The sequence below is a fragment of the Gopherus evgoodei genome, chromosome 1, assembly GCF_007399415.2.
Source record: "Gopherus evgoodei ecotype Sinaloan lineage chromosome 1, rGopEvg1_v1.p, whole genome shotgun sequence".
Lineage (NCBI taxonomy): Eukaryota > Metazoa > Chordata > Testudines > Testudinidae > Gopherus > Gopherus evgoodei.
The window spans coordinates 6221714-6241672 of record NC_044322.1 but is presented as its reverse complement, the minus strand read 5'-3'; the positions used below and the strand labels follow the sequence as shown (position 1 = coordinate 6241672).

At 51.6% G+C, this 19959-nt stretch overlaps 1 protein-coding gene across 1 annotated transcript in view; it reads right to left on the bottom strand.

Annotated features, from left to right (window-relative positions):
- Positions 1-4185: 4185 nt before the first annotated feature.
- Positions 4186-19959, bottom strand: part of P4HA3 (prolyl 4-hydroxylase subunit alpha 3) — a 37798-nt gene continuing 22024 nt past the window's right edge. Inside the window, exons 6-13 of the mRNA XM_030556919.1 lie at positions 19447-19610; positions 18202-18378; positions 16483-16547; positions 12326-12485; positions 9460-9522; positions 8523-8591; positions 7761-7857; positions 4186-4904 (exon numbers count right to left, since the gene is read on the bottom strand). Coding sequence (XP_030412779.1) covers positions 4834-4904; positions 7761-7857; positions 8523-8591; positions 9460-9522; positions 12326-12485; positions 16483-16547; positions 18202-18378; positions 19447-19610 — 866 coding nt within the window. The 3' untranslated portion in view covers positions 4186-4833. The remainder of the gene's footprint in view (positions 4905-7760; positions 7858-8522; positions 8592-9459; positions 9523-12325; positions 12486-16482; positions 16548-18201; positions 18379-19446; positions 19611-19959) is intronic.

Genomic DNA, 19959 nt, shown 5'->3' with positions numbered 1-19959 from the left:
AGTATGTTTAAAGGAAATCTCTTGGGGTTTGTCCATATTGCAGCTGGGAGCTCTGCTAAGCTAGCACATTAAAAATAGCAGTGTGGATAGTGCTGCCTGGGGGGCGCTGCCTGGACTCAGGTGGGCTTGGATTTAGGTGGCTAGCCTGAGCCTCCGCCCGGGGGACAGGTCCCCACGGCTACGTTTCGCAAACTATATCAAGCAGAGCTAGCGTGTGCCTGTCTAACTGTGCTGGGAATCACACCTCCCAGCTGCAGCAGAGACATACCGGATAAAACCAGAAAAATTGGCTAAGAGAGGAAGACGTTTATACAGAGCCTTTGAGTATTTGTCCTAGAGAGACAGCTAATTACTCCCAACTCCACAGCGTTCACTGTTGGCTGGGTAGCTGCTCACTGCCACATATCGCCCCGCAGCTCTTTGCAGCACAGAATTTAACACGTACTGCGCACCACTCTACAGCCGGGGGCAAAAGTTCACCACCGAGCAAATAACAGGCAAAAGCCAAAGGGAAAACAGGGGCTCGGTATTCCAGTCAGTGTCTCACCGGGGATCGCGTTTAAAAGGCTCCTGTGCCAGCTGCCTGTGAAGTTATAGTGGCGGAGACAGCGGATCCACGGCAAAGAGGAGAAGTGGGAATAAAAGGAGACTCATGTGAATGGAAAAGTCATTGGGTGCATCCTAACTCAATCATAAGATAATGGCTGGATGCAGGAATTGCTGGGTGAGGTTTTTCTGGCCTGGGCTAGGCAGGAGGTCAGACTAGATGAGCACAATGGTGCTTTCAGGCCTTACAATGAATCAGGGCCGCCCAGAGGGGGCCCCCATGAGAGTTTTTGGGGGCCCCTAGAGTGGGGTCCTTCACTCGCTCCGGGGGCCCCAGAAAACTCTCGCAGTGGGGGTGGGTGGGGGTGTCCTTCAGCTCCAGGACCCGACTCCGAAGTGCCCCAAAGACCTGTGGCGGGGAGTCCTTCCGCCCTGGAACCCACCGCCAAAGTGCTGGGTCTTCAGAGGCAATTCGGCGGTGGGGGCCCTCCACCACCGAAGACCCCAGCCCCCCTGAATCCTCTGGGCAGCCCTGCAATCAATGAAGCTGTTTGGCAAGCGAGGAAGAAACACAATTGTGAGGCAAAGGAGTGCGATTGTGAAAGGAATGCAATTGTAAGAAAGCAACAGCGTAATACAGGAAATACACTAAAGCTGCACATATCACAAGGATTCGACAGCCCCTTTCAGAGTTCCCCAGAACTTGCTTATTAGACTTGCTTGACATTTTTACAAATGAAGGGCTGGAGACTTGGTGGGAGGCAGGTTGCGAAATTTTTCTTTGCAAAAAAATGGCTGCTGTGTTTCGGTTTTTGTTAAAATATTCGTGACTTTCGGCAGCTTAAGTTTTACTGAAAAAAAGCAAAATGTTTCACTTCTCAAAACCAGCAGTTTTTAAATGAAAAACGTCCATACTGTTTTCTATGTAAGCTTCGATTTCAAAATATGTAATAAAAACAAACGACTAACGGATGCTTCGGAGGCTTTGAAAAGCAAACAACACTGAGATGTCGAACTTCTGGAGAAACCTAAACTGCTACCCTGATATAACGCGACCCGATATAACACGAATTCGGATATGACGCGGTAAAGCAGCACTCCAGCAGGGAGCGGGGCTGTGCACTCCGGTGGATCAAAGCATGTTCGATATAACGCGGTTTCACCTATAATGCGGTAAGATTTTTTGGCTCCTGAGGACAGCGTTATATCGGGGTAGAGGGGTAGTTTCCTACAAGCTCTATTGCCGGGCACGCTTCCTCTTTAAGGCAGGCGGCTTCCCTGGGACCTGCTGGTGCACTGGAACCTTTGCATGCTGGGCTAGAGCCAACACAGGCGACATTAGCACTGTCCTCTCCTCCTGGGCTGTGCTTCTTGCCAGACTGACATTTCACTGCAACAAGGGAACGGAGCACAGTCTTGGAAATGGGAGCCAGCCCAAAGCTGGCGTACAGGTAGCTATCTGGTTGCTATAAATCAGTGGTTCTCAAACTTTTGTACTGGTGACTCCTTTCATACAGCAAACCTCTGAGTGCGACCCCCCCATACATTAAAAACGCTTTTTAATATATTTAACATCATTATAAATGCTGGCTGCAAAGCAGGGTTTGGGGTGGAGGCTGACAGGTCATGACCCCCCCGTGTAATAACCTTGTGACCCAGTTTGAGAACCCCTGCTATAAATTGAGGGTCTGCCAGCGGACACAGCAAATCAGTATCATAGACTCATAAACTCTAGGACTGGAAGGGACCTCGAGAGGTCATCGAGTCCAGTCCCCTGCCCTCATGGCAGGACCAAATACTGTCTAGACCATCCCTAATGGGCCTGGCTCCCATTCATTCAGCTCCCTGCCACAGCAGTGTTACTAGCAATAACTTGCTCTTCTATCTGTTTATAGCTACTGCCGAACAGTGGGCAATACAGTAAGACACCGACATGGCTCCTTAGCTGGCTGTGTTGTCAGAGGGTCAGTCACCTTCAGTGAAGCTGTTTGACTAGGCAGAGCTACAGACCGGTGCTGAGGCTGTTTAGTTTTTGTTTGGGAATTTTACACCCGGGTAGTATGGTAAAACCTACAGGGGATGAAGCCCCCTTTGTATTACGTGCTCTATATGCCCATCTCCACTGTGCTGAGAGGCTTCAGCTGGAGTATCGCGCCCAGTTCCACATTTCAGGGAAGATGTGGACAAAATGAAGAAAGTCCAGAGAAGAGAAACAAAAATGATTAAAGGTCTAGAAAACAAGACCTAGAAGGGAAGATAGAAAAAATTTGATTTGTTTAGTCTGGAGAAGAGAAGACAGAGAGGGGACATGATAACAGTTTTCAAATATGTAAAGATTGTTACAAGGAGGAGGGAGAAAAATTGTTCTCCTTAACCTCTGAGGGTAGGACAAGAAGCAATGGGCTTAAATTGCAGCAAGAGCGGCTTAGGTTGGACATTAGAAAAAGCTTCCTAACTGTCAGGATGGTTAAGCACTGGAATGAATTGCTGAGGGAAGTTGTGGAGTCTCAGCCATTGGAAGTTTTTAAAAAGAGGTTAGAGAACCCCCTGCCAGGAATGGTCTAGTTATTATGTAGTCCTGCCTTGAGTGCAGGGGACTGGACTAGATGACCTCTCTGGGTCCCTTCCAGTCCTACACAGCCAGGGCCGGCTCCAGGGGTTTTGCCGCCCCAAGCAGCCAAAAAAATAAAAAAATAAAAAAAAGCTGCGATCTCAATCTGTGGCATTTCAGCGGGAGGTCCTTTGCTCCGACTGGGAGTGAGGGACCCTACGCCGAATTGCCGTCAAATAGCTGGACCTGCCACCCCTCTCCGGAGTGACCGCCCCAAGCATCTGCTTGCTAAGCTGGTGCCTGGAGCCCGCCCTGCCCACAGTTATGACTCTATAGCAAGAGACACTCTGTGTGTTGAAGAGCTAAACCATTGATTCCCAAACTGTGGTACGTATGGCACGTGAGCTTGTTGGAAATGATACACCGTAACAGAATGGTCTGTCCCCTTTAAAGGGTGGGGATCCAGCCAACCCCTTACCCATCACATGGCTCTGCACATTTTTTGTCTTCCTCTGCAGCATTGGGCATGGGTCACTTGCAGGTTTAAACTAGTGTAAACGGTGGATTCTCAGTGTCTCTGCCGCTGGACTTTGCCCTTCTGAAGCAAAGAGCATTCTTGATTCAATTGATGAACGTGCCTTTCAGTTAGAAATTGTAAAGCTCCAGAGCTCAGCTGTCTTGAAGGCAAAATTCAGAAAAGCAGGACATGGTGATTTCTGGACTCAATATGCTGCCCAGTTTCAGAACAGCCAGAATCCAGCCATCTATCTTTTAATGATGTTTGGATCAATGTACCTCTGTGAATCTGGGTTTTCTACCATGAACTTCATAAAAAACCAACCCTGGACAGAAGAGCATCTTGACCAGTCCCTGACCTCCTACAAACCACTCCTCACAAAGCCTACCAGAGTCATCCATGTCTCCTCTCCCATTACAGACTGCCACAAACACAGGGAATAATGTTGATTTGTAGACTTGGTTAGAAGATAGAAACACTAATACTTGTGCTGCAGTCAAGGTCTTTATTTATTGGCAGCTGAAATTATTTTATTTTTTTAAAATGTCAGTCTTCTGCACGAACGGCCTGCCTCGGGTCATAACATTCTCCAGTCAGCCTGGCTCCAGGTAGATCTAATTGAGTACCGCTGCCTTACCCTCACCCAATGCAACACTGATTCCTCCAGCATATTGTTCAGGTCAGAGTCACCCCATTAGGGGACTGCCTCAGCTGTTCAGTCTCCCTTTGCTTTCTTTTCCCCTGATAGACCAAACTCTGCTCTAAATGACACTGGTGCCAACCAAGCGTTGAAGTCACTGAATAACTCCAGACTCAACACAGTCAGTGTAACTGAAATCAGACTCTGGGCCTCAGCCTAGTTCCTCCCCGTTGGCCATGGAAACATCCTAGGAACGGCATCACGCCCTTTATGCTGTTCTTGTTCCACAGCTGAGCCAACCCCGGCGCACCCAGCAGCCTCTTTCTCTCCTTATAAGTTCCCTGCTCCCCTCCCACAGTGACTTTTGTTCCATTCCCCCCTCCTAGATCCTTAGACTCAATACGCAGCACAGGAAGCCTGGCTGAGACGTGCCTTGGCAGCAGGCCATATTCCCTTGCAGCCAACCAGCTGGCTTTTCCAGGTGGTCCCTGCTTCCAGCTCTGATGGCAGTGGGTTTCCATTCCCCACCTCCTCCCATGCCTTTGGATCGGGTGGGGTGCTCATGCTCTGCTCCGGCCCTTAGTCGTCTGGGTTGGGGCTGCACCGCCTTCGGAACTCCTGCCCGTGTTCGTGGATCCATTTGTTTGCCACTGTAAGAGATGGGGGCGACACACACAGAGGGGGTGGCGCTGGGCATCTGGACGTATTAAACAGGAGAAAGTCTCAGAGGGTGGAGGTGGAGGAGAAGCTAAGCCAGTTCAGCCCATCCGCCTGCTGCTGGGGGATCACGCCCTGCAGCAGACAGGGAGCAGGGAGTGGTCAGGACTAAGAGCCAGGGGTTCGTTCTAGTCCTGGCTCAGACTCAAGTTAAGCATCCAAAATTGCTCAGGGCCAGATATTCAAGGGCTCTGCCCCACAGCAGGCTGAGCTGTTTTTGAAAATCTGGCCATTTATTTGGGTGATTCCATAAGGGCTGAAAATTCTGGTGTGAAGTGCTCCCTGCCTCAGTTTCCCCAGTTCTAAAATAGCGAGAGTAACAAAGATGCTAGGAAGGGATACAGCCCCTCCTGAGGCAGCCACCCACTGACTGAAGAGGCCAGAGGGAGAACTCCCCGATGAGCTGGTTATCTCCTAGGCTTTTCTTACCTCTTCTCCTGAAGCAGCTGGCTCTGGCCATGCCAGAGATGGGACGACTGAGTGTAAAGCCACTAATGCTTGGAAAGCCAGTGGGGAGCCTCCAGCGGGAGGTGTTCTCCCAAGGGTAAAGAGAGGGTTTGTGTTGCTGGATGAGCGCACGGCTGTACTGGGAGCAGCAGCGAGTCCCAGAGCCTGGGGCAACAGACTGCGGCTCACGGGCTCAGGCTACAAAGGCCACATAGCCGCTGTGGCTAGGGCTATGAAGTCTGGGGAGGCGGATGGGCTGCGGAGCCGGAGCTCCAGCCTGAGGGGCTATTCTTAGGGTGGTAGCCGAAGCCATGCGAGCCCCAGTCCACCGACCCGGGCTGCTTGGTGCGTAGAGACACCGAGATGGATCGGTCTGGGAGGGAGCTGGTAGCGCGGTGCTCACTCCCCGGGCAGTGCCAAGCTGCTGCAGCGGCGGGTGCTGGGGAACCCGGCAGGCGACGCGCTCAGCGGCTGGAGAAAGCGGAGCTGGAGCTCTGGCGACCTCCCTGTGACAATGCAGGACTGATCCCTGACTGGAAAGCATGGCCCGTAGGATGGGAAGGAACCCGCTGGGTCACAGTCCCCTGCTAGCACAGGCAGCCCTGGCACATCCTCCCCGTCAGAAACTGCTCCAGGCTAAGGGAAGGTCCAGAGCAGGCTCCAGGCTGGGGCGCCAGGGGTGCTGGGAAGATGTGGGCCCAACCTCCGGGCTGGCCGCCATCTTCACAGGGAGGGAGCTAGTCCGGCTTTTACTTACACCCCCAGACTAGCTTTATTTTTGACGCCTCCTTCCCGCTTTGAAGGATACTCGTTACTATGGCAACAGGAACTGTCCCAGGCCTGGGCAGAGCCACAGGCTAGCATGAGGAGAACCTCTGATGCTTTCCTAGCATGTGGCATAGGTCCATTGCCAAGCGCTGAATGAATCAGGCATGAACCCTCAGCCAGCCCCTCTATCACAGGGCAGGATTAGCTCTGCAGCTGGGGAAACTGAGGTACAGCGGGGAGGTGAAGGGACTCGTCCAAGGTCACGGACACAGCGGGGACTAGACTTCCAGGAGACCTGACTCCCCAGCCCCTCTGCTCTAACCACTAGACATTGCTGCCAACTGGCATATAGCTCATTTCTGTGATTGATTGAAGCTGAAACCATCCCACTTTTGCATGAGATATAAAATTTGCATGTTAGACACCACTCATCGGCAGGGCTGATTCCCCATTGGCCTGAGCACCTGTTGATGCTCTGCTTCAGATGGCCTCGGTCCATTCAGAACAAGAGTGAATACTGCCCAGTGGGAGCATCCAATCACAGCTCGACGCTGACAATCAGCTGAGCGCTGGCTGTGACTGACAGATACGGTAAACGCATCCAGGCGGCATTCTAGACGCACGCCTGCAGTTTGGGCCAAAGGCCACATGTGGGAGTCAGAGGAACTGTGTGCTAGTCTTGGTGGTGCATTCATGTTACGTGGCTCCCTGAACAATTCATATCACCACTCTGTGCCTCAGTTTCCCCACCTGTAAAATGGGGATGAGGCCCTCCTTTGTAAAGTGCTTTAAAATCCAAGAACATTACCTTTGCTGGGTTTATTTTAATGTGAGCTTTGTGTGTTATGAGCCTCCCAACTCTCAAAAGCTAAGCAGGGCCAGGTTGGCTTAATACATGTATGGGAGACCTCCCTATGGAGCTAGAGCAGAGATGTGGCAATCCAGTAGGTGGTGCTCTGGTGCTAGAGGCACATTGTCTTCCTGGAGGTTTTGGCTATTGGAGGAAATGTAAAACTAAGGTCCTGACCACTTCTGGGTGTTAAATGGTCTCAAGTCACTTTTCACAAGCCTCAGGGCGTGCTGGCCAAATTCTACTTCTGGACTTTACACTGTAGTTCCCTAAATTCTCCTCATAGTGTCAGTCAGACACAGTATTCTCTGCATCCTGTCCTAAACTGTCATGCAGCACTGCAATGAACAGTTAAACAGCTGCCAAGCTTCACTCCAGAGGTGGCCGCATTTCAGAAGGGGTGAAGTGATGTTTAAGTATCCTGCACCCGGACACCATTTTTTGCAAAGTGGCTGGAACTTCTGTTGCAGAGGATTATTAGTGATTTGAAGGTGTCTCTGCCTGGTCCCTCTGCCCTGTGGCTATTTTGGAATTGCAGCACCATCTCATCCCTACTTCCTGCCTGTACTAGCATGCCCACTCTGGGCAGCCAGGGTGACTAGCTTGATGCCCTCTGCCAGGCCATCCTTTGCCAGTGTTCCATTGCACCAGGGTTTAAAATAACAGAGCCCTGACCCAGGAGGCTAGCGCGCTGTGCATTGTGATGCTCTTTGGTGTCTCTTACCCCACTTGTCTCCCGCGAGCACTGGGCAGCCGGCATGGAGGGTGTCCCCGTTCCCGGCTCCGTTCCTGTGAAGGTTCCACCAAAACAGAGCTGCATTCTGGAAACGAGACAAGACGCATGATGGATGGAGGGGTTCCCTCGGCAGCACGCGGCGCCCACTGGGAAGTGCGTCACAGGTGCTGTTTCTGCTCATCCACAGCAGATCGGAGTCTGTTGCAGTCCCTTCTTGGGAGGTGTAGCGCGAGCTGTAGGAGTTAATGCTTTTGGCTCTGGCATTCCCCAGTTCTGTCTCCCAGCATGGCAGCTGTCCCACACCCAACCACACACTGAAATGACCTGTTGGTGCCCATGGTGCCCAAGGTACATGCTCGTTTCATTGCTCGAGAAGAAAAGTTGATGGAGGAGCAGTTTGTTGCATACACACCCTTGTTATTCAGCCTGCTCCCAGCCTGCCCATTAAACTGAAGGGGACCAAGACAATCGCTTTGCAAAGGCTGCAAACTGCCATGACTGCTTAGCACTCCCTGGGGAAGGAGACTCCACTGCCCAATGGGGCAATGGCTGTCTTGTGGCTAAAGCACTGAACCGTGGGTCGGGGGACCTGGTTTCTGTTCCTGGCTTGGCCACTCCCAACAGTGTAAATGGGCTTTTGGGGCCCATTTGTCAGTGAGCTGCTGGCCCACTGCAAATCTTCTGCATAAAGAGCTAGAGACTGGAGAAACTATATTGCTGGAGCTCATGCTGGAAAAAACTCCCACTCACCTTGACTACAGGCACGCTGAGGTTTGCATAGATAAAGGCAGTGGATCCTCCGGCATCTACCGAGCTCAGCTGGAAAACAAGGGCAGTGCTTACTGTAACACTGTGTGTTTACAAAGCCTCTTTCACAGGGGGCGCTTTACTGAGGAGGCTGCTTTTCATGTGGGGAAACTGAGGCACAGAGCGACACTTGATTTGCTTGCGGTCACATGGCCTTCAAGGCCCTGCACAATTCTGCCCTTCCCCGCTTGTCTGTTCTTGTCTTTTATCACCTTGCTGCCTTGCGCTGCCAATGCTGCCTTTAAGCCAATTTGTTGGCTTCTCTCACAGACGTCTCTGTTTTTTTTAACACCGCCTGGAATGTCCTACCTGAGCTAACTCATACCCTGGTGCACATAATTAACACCCGCAAGGGCAGAGCTAGGCTGGTGTTAGCTACTGACTGGCTCATTGTATCAACCCTGTGCCGAGGTTCTGTAGAATCTGAGCTTTGAAACCGTATGTCTATCCCTAGTGATAGGGAAGAAAACCTCTTGCCTGTGACTTGATGTGGGGCTGTAACCCAGAGCTCAGAGAGGTGTGGACTGCCTTAATCCATCTCAATTGGGTGTTAACCCTGAACCCTATTGACATCCTGAAACATTCTTAATTCTTTCACTGCTGATCCTTTTAATCAGGAACATCCAGCTGGTCTGGGATTGCGGACAGAGCTTGTATAGCACACATTCACTCCTAGTCCAACCCCTGCAGCTGGGAATAGAAACCAGAAGGCTCCCTGCTTTAACCACTAGCCCACAACACATCTCATTGCCTGACAGAGTTGCAGCTTAGCGTGATCAAGGCTCCCTGCGAATGGTATGCCCAGACATCTTTTACCCACCCTTCACACGCACTAAGAAACAAAAGCCTGTCCAGGCCCCAGCTGGCAAGGAATACTCACATAGATCATGACTGTGGCCAGTCTGTTACCCGACTTCATTCTGTAAAGGGGGCTCTTTCTCGACTGCATCAAAAGAGAACAGTTGTTCATTCACGGACCCAGCACTGCTGCACTATTCATAACAGAGCTTAATGTTACCAGTGCTATGGGACATGGCCTTGCGCTCAAAGGAAGCAGTTCAGGCCAAAAGCACGATCTACCTTAATAAGATCCACAGTGCCCAGTTGCCTGCAATCAGAAACTAGAAATTAACAACAGGACGGACCAATGCACAAGGTCACCTATGCCACACATTTGCATCTTCCACCTCGGGGCCGATAAGCAAATAATCTTGTAGCAGATTCCTAAACACGGCTGCTATTCGAAGCATAGGCACTGGATTCTTCTATATTTACCATCCCTTCCATCAAGGCCTGCAAGTCTTTACTACGATGGAAACAATGGACACAGGGCAGATTCTGATCTAAGTTACACTCACGTTAATCAGGAGTCACTCTACTGAAATCAGCCATCACCCAGGTGTAAACAGGTGCAAGGGAGAGCAGAACCCAGCTTACAGTATAATACAGTAACTCCTCACTTAAGGTTGTCCCGCTTAATGTTGTTTCATTGTTATGTTGCTGATCAATTAGGGAACATGCGTGTTTAAAGTTGCGCAGTGCTCCCTTATAACAACGTTTGGCAGCCGCCTGCTTTGTCCACTGCTTGCAGGAAGAGCAGCCCGTTGCAGCTAGCTGGTGGGGGCTTGGAACCAGGGTGGACTGGCAGCTCCCCATCAGCTCCCCACTGCCCTAAGTTTCCGTGTGGCAGCCGCCCAGCAGGCTACCATTTGCCAGCAGTTCAGCTGTCTCTCCCCCCCACTGCCATGTGCTGCTCCTCCCTCTGCCTTGGAGCTGCTCTCGGGAGCCTCCTGCTTGCTGTGCGGGGGGGGGGGGGCGCTACTGTCAAAGTGTCCCCCTTCCCATCACTCCTGTCCCCTGCTTACCCCCTCTCCATAAAGCAGGGTGAGATGCAACAGGGCTCAGGATGGAGGCAGCATGCTGGCAGCAGCTCCTGTCAACTGCTGGATCTACTTAAAAAGGCAGCGTACTTAAAGGGGCAATGCACATCTCTCTCTCATGCACGGTGTGTGTCTCTGTCTCCCCCTGTCATGTTGTCTCCCCTCCCTCCATTTGTGCTGCCTTGTAGAGTGTGAGGCTACATGAACAACCCTTGAGGACTCTGCCGAATGCTAGTTTGTCATTGAGCAGTAAGGCATTCCCTTACTGGGGAAATATCCCACCCTCTTCCACCCTTTGATTTCACCACCTCAGCCAAGCTTCTCAATTATCATTGCTGCGGACAGTATTAAATTGTTTGTTTAAAACTTATAGAGTGTGTGTGTGTGTGTATATATATATATATATATATATATAAAATAAAGTTTTTTGTTTGGTGAAAGAAATTTCCCTGGTACCTACCTTCCCCCCTTTTACATTAATTGTTATGTGGAAATTGGATTTGCTTTATATCGTTTCGCTTAAAGTCGCATTTTTCAGGAACATAGCTACAACGTTAAGCGAGGAGTTACTGTACATGTAGAACTGGCTTTACAATACCAATTATTTTTCACTGGAAATGTGAAATGTTTTCCCTCTTCGTCGCTGTTCTCTACTTGCTTTACTTGTAAAGGGTTAAAAAGTCCGACCATGCATAGGTAAAAGGAAGGGAGTGGGCACCTGGCCAAAAGAGCCAGTGGGAAGGCTAGAACTTTTTAAAATTGAGGAAAAACTTCCCCTCTGTGTGTCTAAGTTGTTTTCCAGAGATGGGGGACAGAGCAGCGATGCTGTAAAAAGCTTTGGGTCCGGTATGAAAAGTCATCAGCTCAGACCTAGAAACTACGCGTAAAAACCCCAGATATGTGAATAGCTCAGGAAATGTCTAGGACGACACGATTAGGTTTAGCTCTGTTTATTTCTTTATGGCTTGTGGACTCCTCTGTGCTAACCCCAAATGCTTTTGTTTTGCTTGTAACCTTTAAGCTGGACCTCAAGAGGGTTATTCTTGATGCTTAATTTTTGTAAGTGGGTTTTTTAAATCTAGCAATAGCCTAAGTTTCCAGATGTATTTTCTCTCTCTTTTTTTGTTTTGTTCTTAATAAAATTTACCTGTTTTAAGAACAGGATTGAATTTTTGTGTCCTAAGAGGTTTGTGCACATGTTGTTTAATTAGCGAGTGAAGGTCCCGCCGCCGAGGTGCCGCCGAAGACCCGGGTGAGGACAAGTGCCGAGCGGGTGGCACCTTTTTTTCAGGTTGCTCCCCCTGTTCCGTCCACCTGGCTACCCCACTGAGGCGGCATCTGGAGACTCCAGCTTATAGGGGACTGGTGGCAACAGCTGATTTCCCTTTTTTTCTTTTTTTCTCCTTTCTCACCTCTTCCCCGGAGGGGGTGGGTGGGTGAAAGGACTTGAGGGCACTCCACAGAAAGAAATTCCCAAGTGCGCCTTCCTGGGCTCTCAAAGGGGTTCTGCACTTGGGTGGTGGCAGCATCTACCCATCCAAGGTCAGAGAGAAGCTGTGACCTTGGGAGTTTAATACAAGTCTGGAGTTGCCAGTATTAATTGTTAGAACCCTTGCGGGCCCCATCTTCTGCACTCAGAGTGCCAGAATGGGGAATCAGCCTTGATGAATCCCATGGCATAGACTGATCAGTGCGACAGCCCTGACACGATACTGAAACACAAGAAGCTGCTGCGTGGCACGGTGAGCCCCATCCAGTGCCAACCGATGCCAATGGAAAGCCTCCCGTTGACTTCAGTGATCATTGGCTCAGGCTCTATGTGAAAATTACCCTTTGTGATCCAGTCTCACGGGCTTTGTTACTTACAGTGGCATGATCAAAATGAGGCTCGTAGTGTCCACCTATCCCATAATTCACCACCTGTAGGTACTCTGCATACGGTGGCCGAATGTCCAAGCCAGTCAGGGCTGCGATCCTCTGATCTAGTGACACAATCACTGGGTCGACGGTGTCCTTCAGCCAGGCGCTAGAATGCATAGCAGACAAGCTCAGAGGGGTCGCCAAGAACAGCTGGCAGCAGGATCCTCATAGGTGGAATCTTTCTAAATGCCCAATGAGCCAGAGTCAATCGGGTTCCACCAGGAAAGAGATCCCCAGGGACAAATTTGACCCCATGTTTGTAAGGTGCAGTACGGTCAGGGTTATTATCCTTATTGGACGGATAGGGAAACTGAGGCACAGAGAGGCAAAGGGCCAGAATTTTTACAAGGGAAAATCCACTTGTGGCAAACACCTAATTCACATGTGCAATATGACCATGATCTACAGCACAATGGGTGTCTTTTCATTGACTCAAATGGGCTTCAGTTTAGGCTCTAAGGGCCAGATTTGGAAAAGTATTTGGGCACCTATCTACATCTCTGGGCACCTACACCCCTTTCAAAAGCTAGTGCGAGGTGACTTGTCCAGAGTGAGTCTGTGGCAGAGCCAGGAAATCCCCCCACCCATCCCCAGGTCTCCTGTTCCTGAAATAAAATCAGCTTTTCTCCTGCCTCTAACTTGCTGCCAGTGGCTGAATGCCTCACTCAGACAGAGGCCGCTCCATACAGAGACGGGTGCATGGCAGGGGGCTTAGCTGCTGTCTGAAGGCTGGCAGGTAAAATGTGTCCAGCAAAGGGATCTTTACTTTCTTGGAGCTGGTTTCACTGGGCGCAGCCCTGGAAGCTTCTTGCTGTGCCTGGAGTATTTATGTTGAAGGCCTTTGCCTTTGTCATAGTCCTGGAGGCAGCGTGTTTTGGATCAGTGCGTGGAAACCGTATTCTTCTACTGGATCTGTTTGCTGACATTGGCGCTGCTGTCGTCCAGCCTTTCAGAGTATTCCAGCATCTAATCACCTGCCAGATTCTGTTCTCCACTTTAGCTAGAAACAGGCCAGAACCAGCACCCTGGATCCAAACACTACGGGGGGGTGTGGGGGGTATGAAATCTAAACCCAACACTAAATTCCATGAATGGCACCTATTTTATTATTATTATTATATAACATTGGTACCTAGAGGCCTCAAGCACAGTCAGTGCCTCATTGCGCTAGGTGCGGTACATGTGCACACAGTCAGCCAGGTCCAGATCCTCAAAGCCACCTAGGCACCTAATTCCCTTTGATTTCAATGGGAGTTAGATGCCCAAATACCTTTGAGGATCTGGGCCATAGCCCCTGCCTCAAAGCGCTTACAATAGAGAAGACAGACAGAAGGTGAGGACAAGGAAGAGGTATTGTATCCCCATTGTACGGAAGGACAACTGAGGCTCAGAGAGGTTAGGGTAGATCTATACTGTGATGGATACCCAGGGCACAGCTGCAGCTGGCCCAGGTCACCTGACTCAAGGGGGGAGAGGCTCAGACACCCGTGAGCTAGAGTGACCCTGCCAGTCCAAAGAGAGAATATTGCAAAGGTGCAAAGCCACCCTGCTCCCCAACCGCCCGCCCTGCCGGTCCCAAGGGCTTGGTGCCAATGTTGTCAATGAGAACCCAGAATGGCACTGGCTGGCAGAAGAGTGCCCACACTGGGGCTGGCACCCATTTCGCTAAACTGCAAATTCTGTGCGCGGACCAAGCCTCGGGCTGAGCTACATAAACACCGAGGATCCTGCCTTAAGTTGCTGCTGCAGCCACTTTGGGGTTTCGGGGAATGTGTAGAAAGGCGGGGGACTGGCCCAACAATCCTGAGAAGGCAGGAAAGAAAATCATCTCATTCAATGGGTGCCTCTTGCCGATGACCACGTACTGCTGCCTGCATGGTGGGGTCACATTACACAGCGCGGGCGAGTCATCGGGGCAGAATGTAGCCCGCAGAGCCCCCATAAGGAATAAATCATCTGCTGGCTAACAAATAACTGAATACCGCCCAGACATACGTCTGAAGTGTCTGATTTGTTCCGTTGTTTTTCAGCCGGAGGGATTTTCAGTGTCATTACGAGGTTTGTAGAGAAACCAGCTTCACATCCAAAACGTTAAATCTGGAGACAAATCCGGTCTTGCTTTTTATATTGTATCTCAATTGTGACTGGTGGGGTCTGCTGGTTTGTGCAGGGGCTTAGGAGTTAGTATGGCTGGATTCAGTCTTCCCTCTGCCACTGACTTACCGTGCCGACTTGTTCAAGTCTCCGTGCCTCAGTTTACCCCATCTGTACAACAGCAGTAATTATACTGCAGAGGTGGTATACCTTATTGCAGAGGTGGTGGCTAGAATTAATGACTGAATACGAAGGGCTTTCAGATGCTTGGCGGGGAAGTGCTGTGTGTAGTCTGGGTTTCTCTATCAGACACTGTGAGCACTGGAGGTTAGTTCATCTGGTTAGGGGTTCTAGGTCATTGTCTTTTAAATTAATGTATCTAGTTACCATTTCCTTCTCCCCATGGTTTAATCCCCCCTCCCTTTTCTGGGTCCTGTCATGACAAACACCTTCTCACTGGCAATGGGGTGACCTTTTCTAGTGCCCCTTCTGCCTTCGTTAGCAGCTCCCTGGAGCGGCAGGGGTTAAAAATTCACTCTGTCTTGCTGGCTCTGGGCCTGGGAATGGAATTCCATTAAACGGGGCGTCTGGGGATGACGCTGGGAGGCTGAGCCTGGAAATATTTACTGGGATCACTGCAAAACCACACTACGCCGGGCCTGGATTCTGGATTTAACTCTTTCCTCCTCTGCAGGGAGCCAGGATAACTGTCCTTTCGGTCTCAGCAAGGGATCGTCTGAGTTCCAGCAATACATTCTCTTCCCCCTGCAGACTGAAAAGCCTGTCACAGCAGAGGAGCTCAGAGACCAGGGATGGGATCTGGAGCCCCACACTCCGAGGATACTGGTTTAAACCCAGCCGAAGGTGAGAATGGTCTAATGTCCCTCCCATGTGAGATTAGTCAATATCACTCCCATCTCACAGCTGTTCAATCACCCTGCTTTGCGTCATCGCGGGACTGTCGACACTGGAGCTGGAGGTGCAATTTCCAGCCAGAGTGACTATACCTGCGCTAACTCCGATTGAGCTAGTGTGCTACAAATAGAAGCGGTGTTGCCACAGTGGAATGGCCTAGAACTGCCCGGAATACAGACCTAGGGTCTCAGACAGGTTCCTACTCTATTTTTAGTGCGTCAGCTCGATCGGCGCTAGCGCAGGGCTGTCTCCTCACTCTGGGAATTGCCCCTCCAGCTCCGGTGTGGACATACCCTGGGACACAGACGTTCCCAGCTCCTAGTGAGAGGTGACTGCAGAGGCCTCGGTCCCTTTCATTGTTACCCAGCACATTTCCTGGCAGGGAGTCCTTGAACATCCAGGTCTGCCCCAGACCGTCTAAGTCTGATTCCCCGTCTTGCACCCAGGTCAATCGGGCGTGACTGCTGGACTGAGTTACACCAGGCAAGCGAGGTACAAAGCGGGTGTCCTGTGTGCATTTGGGCATAAAAATTCCTCAGTCCCTCATCTGTACAATGGAGGGGGGGGAAGGGGATAATCCTTCCCCTGTCTGCTGTGTCTATCTGCAAACTCTTCAAGGCAGGGGCGCTGTCTCTCTGGGTGTGTCTACACTGCAATCTGCAGCTGCAGCACGTGGAGTCGTAGCCTGGGTACCAATAGCAGTAAAGCCGTGGCAGCACGGACTAGCCACCCAAGTACAAGCTCGCCAGGGAGCCTGGGTACGTAATCGAGCAGCTAGCTTGGGCTGCTGCAGCTTCATTGCTGTTGGTATGGAAGCTAGCTAAGTCAAAGCTAGCTCGGATAGGTCCACACATGCTGCAATTGCCCCATTGCAGTGTAGATGTACGCTGTGTGTTTGTACAGCACCTAGCACAATGGGATCCTGCTCTAGTCAGGGGCCTCTAGGCACTGCTGTAATATGATTAACAATAAGATGGGTCAGATGCCATGGCAGTGAAGCCATTTCCCTTAGGCAGCCCTGCAAGGTAGTTCAACCAGGTGTGGAATTCCTGCTGTGAGAACCCTGGCGCCCGAACGTCCCGGGGGTTAATTACCTCTTACTTATCCGGTACTCCGCTTTCTGCTGCGTCTCTTCCGAGGCAACCACTGATCTCTGTAGCTGAGCAACAGGGAGACAAGAGCACAAGAGATAGTCAGAGGATGTAACAAATATGGGAGCTGCAGTGGCACGTGGAGGCCAGTAGGCACATACACTCCTGGGTGGATTAAGGCAGGAGCTATGGATCTGTGCATTCAGGCTTTGTGCCGGGATCGGGCCCACAAAGTTGAGGTGCTATTACCGAGCCAGCAACAGCAGGGCACTGAAATGCCTGCTGCTGGCTGGTGTAGCTGGCCCAGCAAGTTCCCTCCCCATTGATGCTCAGGTGTAGCTGTGGGCAGGAGGGGAATAATAGAATATCAGGGTTGGAAGGGACCTCTGGAGGTCATCTAGTCCCAATTCCTGCTCAAAGCAGGACCAATCCCCAGACAGATTTTTACCCCAGTTCCCTAAATGGCCCCCTCAAGGATTGAACTCATAACCCTGGGTTTAGCAGGCTAATGAGCAAACCACTGAGCCATCCCTCCCCCCAATATGCACAGTCCTCCCTGTAACAGGGCAGGCCCCACGAGCGCTGTGATGAGACACTCCACACATGCCAGACAGCGGGAGGGAGAGGCGAGCTGGGCCCAGCAAGAGGCTGAGCTTGGGCGGCTCTCGTACAGCCCCAGACCTACAGCACTGACGACTTGTTGGCCCTGGATTCAGTTACTAATCTCCACAGGGGCTGGTTTGCTCCAGTACCAAGGCAGCAGGTCTTCCTCCAGGAGCCCAGAGAGGCACCTAGAGCCATGCGGTTTACTTCAGAACAAAGCGTTTAAACTCAGGGCTGATGAGTGGACGGTTCCGTCCCTCTCTTTTTGTTACCTCTAGATAGCAGCTTCTTACTCGCGTTCCTCTGGCTGGGAGACCATCCGCCACTAGCCCTCTGCCCTCCTAAAGAACCAGCCGCTCGACAATCTCACGCCGCTGTACGATCGCTAGTGACTGTCATCGCCTGTTCCAAGTGGTGAGCTGGCAACCAGTGCAGGCAGCCAGGCCGTGAACATGCCACCAGCGTGTTAGGCGAGACACTCATTTGCGTTTCTAAGATGGCTTCTGTGTTGAGGAACTTAGCTGGATTCGTAGATTTTAATGCGACATTTAACTCTGGGTAGCTCGAAAGCTTGTCTCTTCCACCCACAGAACTTAGGCCAATGAAAGATCTGACCTAACCCCCAGTGTCCCTGTCATATCCTGGGGTCAACAGGCTACAACCACTCCTGCACAGCACAGGCCAGAGAATGTCCCTGCCACAATACCTGGCTAAATTAAAGCAGAACTTCTAGAAATCACCCAGTCCTGAAAAACACTTCAGCTCTCGGCCGCAGTGCTGCTCGGACCCACGTCCTTTGGCACGGAAGGAACTTAAGGCTTAAGGCTAAAATCCCAACACAGGGTGCAGGTGTAGGTGGAGCTGGAGTCACAAAGGCCTGACCAAGTGCAGAACTATCTTGTGGGTTATCTCTGGATGTGTGGATGGGATTCAGACCCACCTCTAGCTGTCTAGACGCTCCCATTTGTCTGCATTCAGATCACATCCCCTCCCCGCTTGCCCTGGAAAGGCAGCTCTTGTGGCTGCTAGGTGATTGACAAGTGGTTCTCTGCCACATAGAGCTGTATGAGGACAGGTGTGTGCATTAGCTCTGCAAGGAGCCTTGTCTGATGAACTCACCCAGGGAGCTGCAAGCCCCTTGATCTTCTCCGCCTCCAGGTCGCTGACGAAGTCGTGGTACAGGGCTATGTACGGCTGCAGCCGGAGCAGCTCTCTTTTCACCGGCTGGAGGATCAGGTAGGGGCTGTCGTTCGTCTCGTACGAGCAATGGAGGGCTGCAATCTGATACCGGGTTGGCTGAAAGGAAATCAGTCCAAGGAATGTGTGAGGAGGCCACGCAATAGTGTAGCTGGGAGAGCAGGGGGAGCGGCCACTCCCCCGAGCACATTCCCCAAAAGTGGCGCCTTTTTAACTCACTCACAAAAAAAGGTGCCACCTGCTGTGGCGCTTTTACTGACGGGGAAGCACTCCAGGTCTTCGGCAGCAGGCCCTTCACTTGCTCCAGGTGTCTTTGGTGGCACTGAAGGACCCGCCGCCGAAATGCTGCCGAAGCCCCGCGGAGCGAGTGAAGGTCCCGCCAAAGCCTCGTGGAGCGAGTGAAGGTCCCGCCGCCGAGGTGCTGCCGAAGCCCCGCAGAGCGAGTGAAGGTCCCGCCGCCGAGGTGCCGCTGAAGCCCCAGGTGAGGACAAGTGCCGAGCGGGTGGCACCTTTTTTTCTGATCGCTCCCCCTGTTCCGTCCACCTGGCTACCCCACTGAGGCAGCGGCTGGAGACTCCAGCTTATAGGGGACTGAACCTCATCTAGTGCTGGGGAAAGGGGCAGCATCATGTGCCCTGAGCCGCATGCTCCCTCTTTCCCAGCGGGATCGTGCTTAGAATTTACAAAGGGCTGCAAAGCCTTCGCCTGCAGCGCTGACGAGGCAGGACCTTGGATCCCAGGGGCTGGCAATGGGTCACAGAGTCAGCTCAGGGATATCAGCTCAGACCTGGCCTAGGCTGACAGTGACCCAAAGCTGCTATTATGTGATGGCTACTGGGGCCCTCCAGAGACAGAGCAGGGGACCTGCAGCACTCAAGGGCCTGAGTCTAGAGCCAGGCTCCGGCGCTGGGGGCTAGGCCAGCCTCAAACTCTCCGGAGAGAGGGCACAGAGGCGGGCACACAACAAACACCGACCAGCGGGTTATACTAGCAGAAGTGCGTCTGTGTCACAACAGGACTGTCTGGGCAGTGGGAGCTACCTCCCCGGGGGTGGAGCTGCTAGGCCAGGTGTGAGGCGCACACCGGGGCTGTCCTGGGCAAGAAGACGTGAGTGGGTCTCGTTCACCGTCACCCCCCAGCCCTGCACGAAGGCTCAAGGCTCCATACCTGTGACCCCAGAGTCTGACACAGCTCTTCATAGAGGTCCCTAGTCTGCAGGTGAGTCACATTTGGCCTCTGCAGGCCCACCTCAGCCTTGGCGCGCTCTGGACTTTCCATCAAGAGCTTTTCATACTTCAGGACGTTCCTAGCGATTCTTTTGTTGCTGGGATCTGTTGGGAACAGCACAGTCATGTTACCCCAGCCCTCGGCAGGTGGCTTTGGCCGTGTTTTGATACTCCATGGACACAGGCACCACTGACTGAGTTCATCTGCCAGCTTTCATAGCATTTTAACAGCTATTTCTTTGTCTGCTCTGGCCTTCTTTGCTGAATACAAGTAAAATCAGCAGCAGGCAGCATTGTTGTAGCTGTGTCAGGCCCAGGATATTAGAGAGAAAAGGCGGGTGAGCTTGTATCTTTTAATGGGCCGGCTTCTGTTGATGAGAGAGACAAGCTTGAAAGTTTGTCTCTCTCACCAAATAACATCAGAAGAGATTGTAACTCATTCCACTGGAACAAT